The 13,123-nt window shown below is 47.0% G+C and overlaps 1 protein-coding gene across 2 annotated transcripts in view; it reads left to right on the forward strand.

The window, feature by feature from the left end:
• Positions 1-13,123, forward strand: part of TSPAN7 (tetraspanin 7) — a 163,288-nt gene that overhangs the window by 95,361 nt on the left and 54,804 nt on the right. Inside the window, exon 2 of one of the 2 annotated variants that reach the window (XM_033950476.1) lies at positions 11,236-11,368. The exons of the other annotated variant lie outside the window; for it this stretch is intronic. Coding sequence (XP_033806367.1) covers positions 11,363-11,368 — 6 coding nt within the window. The 5' untranslated portion in view covers positions 11,236-11,362. The remainder of the gene's footprint in view (positions 1-11,235; positions 11,369-13,123) is intronic. 2 annotated transcript variants of the gene reach the window in all.

Genomic DNA, 13,123 nt, shown 5'->3' on the forward strand with positions numbered 1-13,123 from the left:
TCAAGGGATGCCTCAAACGTTTGGTGGCATCCGAAGCCTCCATCGCTCAATGGGTCCAGGAGGACATTCTTTATGCTTGCTTGCTGGCAGGGAAGCGGTTGGCGAAAGAACTTCATGACCATTCTGCTGGAGCGATGGCTACTTCTTGGGCTCGGCCCAGAGGTTTTTTTCCTTGGAGGAGATTTGTCTCACGGCTAATTGGTCTTCCGTGCGTGCTTTCTCTCCCCATTTCTGCTTGGATGTGGGGGCGCATGCGGTAGGGGCGTTTTGTGCTTCGGTTGTTGCGGAGACGGCGTTTGCTTCCCACCCAGATTGAGGATTGCTTTGCTACATCCCATTGGTCTCTGGATTCATCTGCTGCTGTTGCTAGGGAAGGAAAAATAATGTTCTTACCTGTTAATTTTCTTTCCCTTAGACGCAGCAGATGAATCCAGAGCCCCATCCTTTCTGGATATTGTCTCTCGGTTTTTTCTTTTGCAACTTTCGCAGTTTGTTATTATGGCAGGTTGTTTATTGTATTATTGCATTTTGAGATTTGTTATGGGAAAGAAGTTTTTTACATGCTATGACTATTGCTGGTTACGTGTGCTTGGGCAAGGAGCTATACTGATGAGACAGGAGGAGTGCCAGCCAATAGGACCACCTGTTAATCAGTTTCTCTATCTCCGCCTGCTGGTAGATGTGAGCTATCCCATTGGTCTCTGGATTCATCTGCTGCGTCTAAGGGAAAGAAAATTAACAGGTAAGAACATAATTTTTCCTTCTGATTCTAGATCCTCTGTGTTCATCCCACGCTTCTTTGAATTCAGTCACAGTTTTACTCTCCACCACCTCTCTTGGGAGCGCATTCCAGGCATCCACCACCCTCTCCGTAAAGTAGAATTTCCTAACATTGCCTTTGAATCTACCACCCCTCAACCTCAAATTATGTCTCCTGGTTTTACCATTTTCCTTTCTCTGGAAAAGATTATTTCTACGTTAATACCCTTCAAGTATTTGAACGTCTGAATCATATCTCCCCTGTCTCTCCATTCCTCTAGGGTATACATATTCAGGGCTTCCAGTCTCTCCTCATACGTCTTCTAGCACAAGCCTCCTATCATTTTCGTCGCCCACCTCTGGACCGCCTCAAGTCTTCTTAAGTCCTTTGCCAGATATGGTCTCCAAAATTGAACACAATAATCCAAGTGGGGCCTTACCAATGACCTGTACAGGGGCATCGACACCTTCTTCCTTCTACTGGCTACGCCTCTCTTTATACAGCCCAGCATCCTTCTGGCAGCAGCCACTGCCTTGTCACACTGTTTTTTTGCCTTTAGATCTTCGGACACTATCACCCCAAGGTCCCTCTCCCCGTCCGTGCATATCGGCTTCTCTCCTAGCATATACGGTTCCTTCCTATTATTAATCCCCAAATGCATTACTCTGCATTTCTTTGCATTGAATTTTAGTTGCCAGGCATTAGACCATTCCTCTAACTTTTGCAGATCCTTTTTTTTTTTAAGATCTTCAAAGTTTGCGATTGCTGCACTGAGCATGCATGAGTGCCTTCCCGCCCGAGTCAGGGCGTGCGTCTCCTCAGCGTGGCCTCAGTTCATATAGCTAGCAAAGAAGTCAACCAGGGGAGGTGGGTGGGTTGCAAGAATATCTGCCTGCTGTCCCTGGATAACACCTGTTACGGTAAGTAAATGTGTTTTATCCCAGGACAAGCAGGCAACATATTCTCTACATGTGGGTGACCTCCAAGCTAACCAGAATGGGACAGTGGGAGTGTTGGCAAATCAGGAGAATAAATTTTGCAAAACAGACTGGCCAAAATGGCCGTCTCGTCTGGAAAAAGTATCCAGACAGTAGTGAAAGGTGAATGTATGAACCGAGGACCAAGTGGCAGCCTTGCAGATTTCCTCAATAGGAGTTGATCTGAGGAAAGCTACAGACGCCGCCTTCGCTCTAACCTTATGCCCCATGACTCGACCCTGCAGAGGGAGACCAGCCTGAGCACAGCAGAAAGAGATACAAGCAGCCAACCAGTTGGAGATGGTTCACTTAGAAACAGGACGCCCCCAACCTATCTGGATAGAAAGATATGAAAAGTTGAGCAGTCCGATGAGCTTGAGTGTGTTGCAAGTAGAAAGCCAACGCACGCTTACAGTCCAGAGTATGAAGTGCCACTTCTCCAGGTTGAGAATGAGGCTTTGGAAAAAACACTGGAAGAACAATGATTGGTTGAGGTGGAAATCCGAAACCATTTTAGACAAAAATTTAGGATGTGTACGGAGGACCACCTTATCATGATGGAAAACGGTGAAAGATGGGTCCGCAACCAAAGCTTGCAGCTCACTGACCCTGTGAGCAGATGTGAGGGCAATAAAGAACACTACTTTCCAAGTGAGAGACCTCAAATGAGCCCTATTAATTAGCTCAAATGGAGGTTTCATTAACTGAGCAAGGACAACATTGAGATCCCAAACCACTGGAGGAGGTTTGAGTGGAGGATGGACATTGAAAAGACCCTTATTTATTCAATCAGCATGTCTGAGGCTTGTTTTGATTAAGTTGTTGTGTACAGTGACAGTTCACAGAGTAGTGACTTTTTTTGTCTATTTATTATATACTATAAAAGTAAAAAATTTGACAAAAATTCCTTTACAATTGGTATAAATCTTTACATGTCATCAATAATCCTCCCTAGCAAAAAAAACCCAAAATGAAACTAAGATACTATCAGCACAGATTTATCTTTTAGAAAACCTTCCAACTGGACTGGGTCTGAGAAGTCGTATTTATCTCGTGCATATAAGATAAGGCATTTGCAGGGAAATTTCAAAAAGGTCGCACCCACTGCTAAAGCTCTAGGCCTTAGCGCTAGGAATTTTTTCCTTTTGAATTGAGTCTGTTTAGAGACATTGGGGAAAATATTTCCATGAATTTGCTTACCAAAAAAGTCACTTACTGGCCTGTAATTCCCTACTTCCTTACTTCCACTTTTGTGTAGAGGGACCACATCCCCCTTTTCCAGTCCTCGGGTACCACTCCTGACTCTAGAGAAGCATTGAAAAGGTCAGTCAGCAGAGCCACCAGAACTTCCCTAAGTTGACACTCTTGCATACATGACGTACATGTTATCTATTCTAGTGAATACTTCCGAAGGGAATTTTAAAAAAAGTAAAATTATCCCAGGACAAGCAGGCAGCATATTCTTAACGCATGGGTGACGTCACCGACGGAGCCCCGGTACGGACCTTTTTAACTAGAAAGTTCTAGTTGGCCGCACCGCGCATGCGTGAGTGCCTTCCCGCCTGACGGAGGAGTGCGTGGTCCCCAGTTTCTTGGTTTCCGCGGAGCGAAGAAGACGCATGTGTTTTCAACGACCGTTGAAAAACTAATTTTTGCCTTCCCGCTCGCGTATTTTCTCACTTTTTTCCTATTTTTCTTATCGGATTCCCTTTATTTTTGTTTTCAAAAAAAAACAAAAAACAAAAACTCGTCGAGTTTTCCTTATTTTTTCAGGCCGGCCCCGGCGGGGCCTGTTGCCACCATACAGGCCTCCGGATTCGATTTTGCGGAGGCCGTGTTTCCCTTCATGCCCCCTCAACCGGGCTTTAAGAAGTGCCAGCGGTGTGCACGCCCGATCTCCCTCACCGACCCGCACAATTGGTGCCTCCAGTGCTTGGGTCCAGAGCATCAGGCTGACACCTGCACCCGCTGTGCTACGCTTAAAAAGCGTACTTTGAAAAATAGGCAGATCCAGCAAAATATTTTGTTTGGTACCGGATCTGCCATGGAACCGGCTGCGACGTCGACGGCACCCCAAAAGTCGGCACCGACGACATCGACACCACTGGACCCTTCCTCGGGGCCGTTGGGCCCAGGTAAGCCGGCTAAGAAGCCTCCCACTTCCCTTGAGCGCCCTCCTGCCATAGTTGCGACACCGGCCCTCCCGGCACCGCACCGGCCCCGCAAACGCTCCGATCTCGGTGAGTGCCTCATCATCGGCCTCCTCATCGCCGGAGCGTAGAGCGGCACCTATGGTACCGAAGAAGAAAAAAGCGGTACCGGTGCCTCCCCTGGATGACCGCATCGCAGCCATACTCCAAACACAGTTACAGGAGCAGCTGCAACAACAGCTCCAGCAACTGTTGCCGGCGTTGCTGGCACCGCACCTTCCAGAACAGGACCGGTCCGAGCCTCGCACTGTCCCATCGGTGTCAACCCCCTCGGTACCGATTAATACCTCCATGCCGGTGCTCTTGGCAGAAACACCTACAGTGCATACCCGTGATGCTGCCGACCCTGTCCGGTCCCAGGAACGACATCGGTCTTCCTCACCCGGTACCGCCTCGGTGCGCTCAGGCAAATATCTCTCAAAGACCCGCCATGCCGAGCCCCCCACACCGATGTCCAAACATATGCACCCCGACATTAGGGACCCGGACTTGTGGGAAGACTCCCCTCACGGTACCGAGGAGGACGCTTCGTCAACCGACGAAGAACCCTCCATGACCGACACCGTATCAAAACCAGAGCAATCCTCTTTCTCCAAATTCCTTAGGGAGATGTCAGCAGCTCTTTCCATTCCCTTAGAGTCCGACTCTAAAAAGTCTCAGGCTTTCCTCGATGCCCTAGACTTTGAGCAACCTCCCAAAGAATTTCTGAAGTTGCCCGTCCATGACATCTTACGGGAAACTTTCTATAAAAACTGGGAGGCTCCCCTCACTGTTCCTGGAGCCCCTCGTAAATTGGATAGCTTGTGCCGGGTTATTCCAATCCCAGGGTTTGACAAACCTCAATTGCCCCACGAGTCCCTCCTGGTGGAATCTACTTTAAAAAAATCTCAGGGTTCCAGTGTATATGCCTCCACCCCTCCTGGCAGAGAGGGAAAAACCATGGATAAATTTGGTAAGCGCCTTTTCCAAAATGCCATGTTAGCCAATAGAGCAAACAACTACACCTTCCACTTCTCCTTCTACATGATGCATCTGGTACAACAGCTCTCCTCCTTACAGAAATATCTTCCTGAACGTAAGGTCCCTCTTTTCCAGCAACATATTTCTAGCCTCCTCCAACTCAGGAAATTTATGGTTCGCTCCATCTACGACTCATTTGAGCTGACCTCTCGCGCATCTGCCATGGCGGTGGCCATGCGCCGTTTGGCATGGCTGAGAGTCTCTGACCTAGACATTAACCACCAGGACCGCCTGGCGAACGCACCTTGTCTGGGTGATGAACTCTTCGGAGAGTCCCTGGACTCAACAACCCAGAAGCTCTCAGCACATGAGACCAGGTGGGACACTCTGATCAAACCTAAAAGGAAGACTCCACCTGCTCACCCCTACAGACAGCAGTCTTCCTACCAGCGCAGGTTCTCGGCCAGACCTCTCAACCCGCCCCAACAGCAGCCTCGCCGACCACGTCAACAGAATCAATCTCAGGCTCGCTCACAGTCTCACCAACCTGCCAAGCCTCTACCTCCGTCAAAACCATCTCAGCCCTTTTGACTTTTTCCCTCCAGGGCATAGCCAGTCTCCCACCATCATTGCCTCTTCCTCAGCCTATCGGAGGTCGCCTCCGAATCTTCCTCAGCCGTTGGGAGGTCATCACATCAGACCAATGGGTCCTCAACATCATTCACCAAGGCTACTCTCTCAACTTCCAGACTCTTCCACCAGACCATCCTCCCGTAGAGTCTGCTTCTCACTCCTCCCAAACCCCCCTCCTCCTGAGGGAGGTCCACTCTCTCCTTCTTCTCAATGCCATCGAAGAAGTGCCTCCGGACCAAAGGGGTCAGGGATTCTACTCCCGCTACTTCCTGGTTCCCAAAAAGACAGGAGACCTCCGTCCCATCCTCGATCTCAGGGACCTCAACAAGTGTCTGGTCAAGGAGAAGTTCAGAATGCTCTCCCTTGCCACGCTTTACCCTCTTCTCTCTCAGCACGACTGGCTATGTTCCCTGGACCTCAAAGAGGCCTACACTCACATCCCAATCAATCCGACTTCACGTTGCTACCTACGGTTTCAGATACAGCACCGTCACTATCAGTACAAAGTGCTACCTTTTGGCCTCGCTTCATCACCCAGGGTGTTCACCAAGTGCCTTATTGTGGTGGCGGCCTTCCTCAGGTCTCACAACCTCCAGGTGTTCCCCTACTTGGACGATTGGTTGGTGAAAGCACCTACGTCTCCACTTGTGCTACAAGCCACTCATCACACCATCTCTTTCCTCCATCTCCTGGGGTTCGAGATCAACTACCCCAAGTCGCATCTGCTTCCCACACAGCGACTTCAGTTCATTGGAGCAGTTCTCGACACCACACTGATGAGGGCGTTTCTCCCCTCCGACCGTCAACGGACCCTGCTCTACCTCTGTCGTCAGGTGCTCCTTCATCACTCCATTCCAGCCCGACAGATGATGGTCCTCCTGGGCCACATGGCCTCGACGGTCCATGTGCTTCCTCTGGCGCGACTCCACCTCAGGACACCTCAATGGACTCTTGCCAACCAATGGTCACAGACCACGGATCTTCTTTCTCATCCCATCTCTGTGACATCGTCTCTTCAGCAATCTCTTCAATGGTGGTTGAACTCCTCAAATCTTTCCAGGGGTCTACTCTTTCATCTACCCCCTCACTCCATGATCATAACCACGGATGCCTCCCCCTATGCGTGGGGAGCTCACCTGGGAGATCTACGCACCCAGGGACTCTGGACCCCTCAGGAGCGTCAACATCACATCAATTTCCTGGAACTCAGAGCCATGTTCTATGCTCTCAAGGCCTTCCAGCACCTTCTCTACCCTCAGGTTCTTCTCCTGTGCACAGACAATCAAGTCGCCATGTACTACATAAACAAACAAGGCGGCACCGGATCTTGCCTCCTTTGTCAGGAGGCTCTCAGCATCTGGACCTGGGCCACGGCCCGCAATCTCTTCCTCAAGGCTGTCTATATCCAGGGCGAACAGAACTCCCTGGCCGACAATCTCAGCTGCATCCTTCAACCTCACGAGTGGACTCTGGACCCTTCCACACTCCACTCCATCTTTGCTCGCTGGGGCACTCCGCAGGTGGACCTCTTTGCAGCTCCTCACAACCATCAGCTGCCCCAGTTCTGTTCCAGACTCTTCTCTCCTCATCGTCTGACCCCAGATGCATTCCTGCTCGACTGGATGGATCGGTTCCTCTATGCCTTTCCTCCACTACCTCTGATGTTGCGGACGTTATCCAAACTCTGCAGGGACAGGGCCACCATGATTCTCATCGCTCCTCGGTGGCCTCGCCAACACTGGTTCTCCCTCCTGCTCCAGCTCAGCTCCAGGGAGCCCATTCCTCTTCCTGTGTTTCCTACTCTACTTACGCAGCAGCATCAGTCTCTACTACATCCCAATCTGTCCTCGCTCCACCTGACAGCTTGGTTTCTCTCGGGCTGACCTCTCCAGAGAATCTGTCTCAGCCCGTCCGTCGCATTTTGGATGCCTCCAGGAAACCGGCCACCCTCCAATGTTACCATCAGAAGTGGACCAGGTTCTCCTCTTGGTGTCTACTGCATCACCACGATCCCACCTCATTGGCGGTGGAAACTGTACTGGACTATTTGCTCTCTCTGTCTGATGCTGGCCTCAAGTCCACCTCAATCAGAGTCCACCTCAGTGCCATCACTGCGTTTCATGAGCCTATCCTCGGAAAACCGCTTACGGCTCATCCTCTGGTTTCCCGGTTCATGAGAGGCCTCTTCAATGTCAAACCACCTCTGAAGCCTCCTCCTGTCGTCTGGGATCTGAATGTGGTTTTATCCGCTCTCATGAAACCTCCTTTTGAGCCTCTTGCCACAACTTCGCTCAAACTTCTAACATGAAAGGTGCTTTTCCTCATTGCCATCACCTCTGCCAGGAGGGTTAGTGAGATGCATGCACTGGTCGCCGATCCACCGTTCACTGTTTTTCACCATGACAAGGTGGTTCTGCGTACCCATCCTAAATTCCTTCCCAAGGTGGTCTCGGCTTTTCACCTCAATCAGTCCATTGTGTTGCCTGTCTTTTTCCCTAAACCCCATTCTCATCCTGGGGAACAGGCGTTGCACACGCTGGATTGTAAGCGTGCCCTCGCATACTACCTTGACCGTACCAGGGCTCACCGCTCGTCCCCTCAGCTCTTTCTGACCTTCGATCCTAACCGTCTAGGTCGTCCTGTCTCTAAACGGACGCTTTCCAACTGGCTTGCTGCCTATATTGCGATCTGTTATGCTGGGGCCGGTCTCTCACTGGAAGGTGCTGTCACGGCCCACAGGGTCAGAGCTATGGCTGCTTCTGTGGCTTTCCTCCGTTCCACACCCATCGAGGAAATCTGCAAGGCTGCCACTTGGTCCTCAGTTCACACGTTCACTACTCACTACTGTCTGGATGCCTTCTCCAGACGGGATGGACACTTCGGCCAATCTGTGCTACAAAATTTATTTTCCTAATGGCCAACCATCCCTCCTCCCTCTCTGTTAGCTTGGAGGTCACCCATGCGTTAAGAATATGCTGCCTGCTTGTCCTGGGATAAAGCACAGTTACTTACCGTAACAGGTGTTATCCAGGGACAGCAGGCAGATATTCTTACGTCCCACCCTCCTCCCCGGGTTGGCTTCTTAGCTGGCTTATCTTAACTGGGGACCACGCACTCCTCCGTCGGGCGGGAAGGCACTCACGCATGTGCGGTGCGGCCAACTAGAACTTTCTAGTTAAAAAGGTCCGTACCGGGGCTCCGTCGGTGACGTCACCCATGCGTTAAGAATATCTGCCTGCTGTCCCTGGATAACACCTGTTACGGTAAGTAACTGTGCTTTCTGGAATCTCTCGTGGCACACCCAGAATCTCTTTGGGACACACTACCGTGCTATGGCAACACAGTTTGAAAGACACTGTTTACAGAATACATATAAAACCCATGTACATCAAGAGCAGCAATCTTGCAACACTGCACAGAAAGGTGGCATCGTTCAGCAGCTTCCATACATTAATAAACTGAGAATTTAATGAAATGTAAGACATAGTATGTTCCTCTCTTCCCATTCTGTCCCCTACCTGCAAACCACACATATAACTGGTGTTACTCTTTTCAAGTTAATACTCTGCCTTCAGGCAATTAACAAGTCCCTATGAAAAATGATAGGAATGGGGACCCCAGGCATTCGCTGGAGCCTGTGCTCATCACATTCTCTTTATAGGACTTCACACTGCTCTGATAATGAAAAGAGAATCTGATTACCAGGGAGCTAGAGGGATATGTGCAAAAAAATTATCTTATCTATAGTGGTGTCAGTCAGGAAGAATATTCACTTGATAGTGTTCTGTTTGTGGTTTTGTTTTTTTGAGGGGGGTGTTATTTAACTACTACTACTACTGCTATTTATTTCTATAGTGCTGAAGGTGTACGCAGCATTGTACATTTTAACATACAGTAGACAGTCCCTGCTCAGAAGAGCTTACAATCTTATTTAGACAGGACATTTCAGGGTTGGTGAGATTATAGTGGGTTTAGGTATCTGACAGCAGAGAGGGGGAGTTAAGAGTTGAAAGTCCATAGTAGTGTTCCCTGGTTTTCAAAATGTTTCTCTGCCAGATTTTTCTTTAACAAAAAAAAAGTTTTGTTTTGAGTTTTTTGTTTTTTAATGTGCCTGATTGCCACCTTCATAATTAATTTCTTAGGTATTTAATGTTTTGCTATGTGATGGAACTACTTGGGACTTGACAGGACATATATTTTTTTTAAAGGACACTCCCCAGCTTTTGGCATGGATTTAATTGGTAGCTACAGGATTTATAGGTCAGATGGCACTGCTGCCTTAGCAAAGATCAGGATTTCAAACCCAACAAGACTGAAAACTATTCCCATTAACTTTGCTAATTTTCTGAGGCCTAGATGGGGCATCCTACCTTTTCCATCAGGTAGTTGTATGCTTTCTTGAAAGACACCAGTTGACTTTTGACATGGCTTTTAGATTGCTCACAGGATGCTCACGTTTATTTATGTTTGATCAAAGGCTGGTCAGACGTGCTTTGGAAACAATACAGTAGAGTTCTGTGCTGACATTGAGGGCGGGATGCACAAAGCTTCGGCAACCCAGTAAATACCAGGCTGGGAGTGATTTAGATTTTCTGAGGTAGGCTCAGCACAAATAGCATGCAAATCATATGCACACTGTTTGTGCTGAGTAGCCTAGTAAAAGAGGGAGAAACTGTGCCTGGCGCCTGTGCACAAGAGCTTATTGGTTTGCACTGCCTTTCTGTGCAGACCCAGTATAGTTTCTGATTGCCGGAGCTTGCAGCAAATTTATTTTGGCTTCACATGTGATTTGGATGCAGCTATTGTATGTATGTGTGTGTGTGTGTCCCTTGCCTAAAAGCTGTATTCTTAACTATAGGCACAGGACATACTTAACACAACAGACACACACACAGCTACCTGCAGCTCCAGACCTGCTGGAAAATTTTTACCCATTAAGAGGTGGGCGTTTCCTTCTGTGCATTACAGGAAATGCTCATTTTAATACTAATGAGCTCCATGTAATGCATTTGCATAGGGTTCTTGGCAGCTGCTACTGCATTTGGTAGAAGCCCCAGAGGACACTTATGAGCATTGGAGGCTGAGCTGCCTTGCAAAAAAGACCTGGCTACAACCAGTCTTATATCCACAGCTAGCTTTTGTGCATATCTCCCTGAGTAACTGCTAATTTACTACCCTTTGATGCCCCTTTGAAATGCCTTAATTTCAATTTCTTTTGAACAAGAATGTTGCTAAAAATCGGACCTGAAGCAGGAGACGAAACAATGGGCGGTGAAATATTCACAGCAAGTTAAATGCATGTGTTAATTCAATTGGAGACACCATAAAAGTTTAAAATATAAAGAAGATTTTGGGAATTTCTCACCATGAAAAGGGTGGTTGTGTTTAAATCCCAGAGTGGGTTATGCAACCTTTTTCCAGAGGATATTTAAATGCCCAAGTATGTTTGAATGTTTAATCGATATCTCTTTCAAAGCTAAAACACTTAAATGATAGTGATATGTGCTGGAGTTAGTTTTGAAATTGACAAGACCAATGACCACATTGAAATTAAAAGGAGCTGTCCAGACCCTGGTGCTGAACAGCAGTGAAAGGCACCTTAATAACTCATGATTTTTATTGGTCACTCTTGTTCGTAATGCGAAATCTCTGAGGCAGACTGTTCTATCAAAATCCAATTTCTGTATTCTGACAGTAATCGGGGATATGAACCAGTGACCGGCAGTGAGAGATTTATAGATTGACACGTTTAATGGAAGCGATTGTACATTTGCTGGCCTACACTGACTTGATGGCAGCAGCTGAAGGACCTGTTTGGAAAGATGAGGGTGAGAAGCAGTATGTTGGACCTTTTTTATGTGCTGCTTTTTTTTTTTTTTTAATTGTTGGTCTTTTATTTGTTGGGCAGTCCTATTGCAAACTTATTTCAATTTTTAGAATAGTTGTAGGGTCTGACAGAGCTAAATAACAGCAGATAAAAAGACCTGAATAGTCCATCCAGTCTGCTTAAGTCACACTCATCAATTCATGACTGAATCAACAGTGAATGTGATATAAAATACTTTATGGTCTTTCTGGCATTTAGGGGACATAGACTGTAAGTCTGCCCAGCACTGTCCTCGAGACCAGCTACTGAGGTTGCCATGTATAGGGGACAGACTATACAAGAGTGCCCAGCATATATCCATACACATTACATAAGAATTGCCATACTGGAACAGACCAAAGATCCATGAAGCCCAGTATCCTGTTTCCAACAGTGGCCAAGTTTCCAACAGGTTCCAAGCACCTAGCTAGATCCCAAGTAGTAAAATGGATTTTATGCTACTTATCCTAGGAATAAGCAGTGGATTTTCCCCAAGCCATCTCAATAATGGCCTATGGACTTCTCTTTTAGGAAATTATCCAAGACTTTTTAAAATACTGCTAAGCTAACTGATTTCAACACATTTTCCAGAAACAATTCCAGAGTTAGTTTGTTTATTTAAGATTTGAAATATCGCTCCTGCATTTTACTGACCTAAGCGGTTTACAATGTATCAAATTAAAATTAAATTAGGTACAGTATTCCCCCCAAAATTCGCAAGGGTTCCATTCCAGGAACCCCCACAAATTTCAAAAAAACTGCAAATGCAGTTTTTCGCCTGTCAAAAGGCAGGGGAGGCAGGAGAGGGCAACTGAAGCGCTGGCAGGTGAAGAAAATCACTCGTGGTCTGCTCTGACCGCCTCTTCCTGTAGTGAAGTCGGGCTACACCAATCAGGAGCTGCTTTGACACGCAGCTCCTGATTGGTGTAGTCCGACTTTACTACAGGAAGAGGCGGTCGGAGCAGTCCGCAAATTCGTGGGGGAACACTGTACTTGAGAAAAACTACTCTATCTGTCCCAAAGGCCCACAATCTAGCTAAAGTACCCGATTAAAATAAAAATATGTAATACATTTCCAAGATCAAAAATCAAAGAAATAGAAATAATGAAAGAAGATAAAAAATTAAAAATAAAATAAAACAAATTTTAAGTTTTCTCCAGTTTATTTTAAATCTGCTACAGTAACTTCACGTGCCCCCTAGTTCTAGTATTTTTGGAAGAGTAAATGAACAATTCACAGCTACTCTTTCAACTTCACTCAGTATTTTATAAACCTCTTTCATATTACCCCTGAGCCATCTCTTCTCAAAGCTGAAGAGCCCTAGCTGCTTTAGCCTTTCCTCATAGGGAAGTTGTCCCATCCTTTTTATCATTTTCGCAGCCCTTCTCTGTATTTTTTCTAATTCCGCTAAACTTTTTTGAGATACGACCGGCGACCAGAATTGCACACAGTATTCGAGGTTTAGCCATACCACAGAGTGATAACGAGGACATTTTAACATTTTTATCTTTGTTTTCCATTCCTTTCCTGATAATTCCTAACATTCTATTTGTTTTCTTAGCCGCCGATGCCACAATACATTGAGGCATTTTCATATCATCCATTTTCTAACTAGAGATCTTCTGTGTTCATCCTACACTTTTTTTTTTTTTTTAATGTTTTTCTCTACCACATCCCTCACAAGGGCATTCCAGGTGTTGACCACACTCCTCATGA

The sequence above is a fragment of the Geotrypetes seraphini genome, chromosome 6 (assembly GCF_902459505.1).
Source record: "Geotrypetes seraphini chromosome 6, aGeoSer1.1, whole genome shotgun sequence".
NCBI lineage: Eukaryota > Metazoa > Chordata > Amphibia > Gymnophiona > Dermophiidae > Geotrypetes > Geotrypetes seraphini.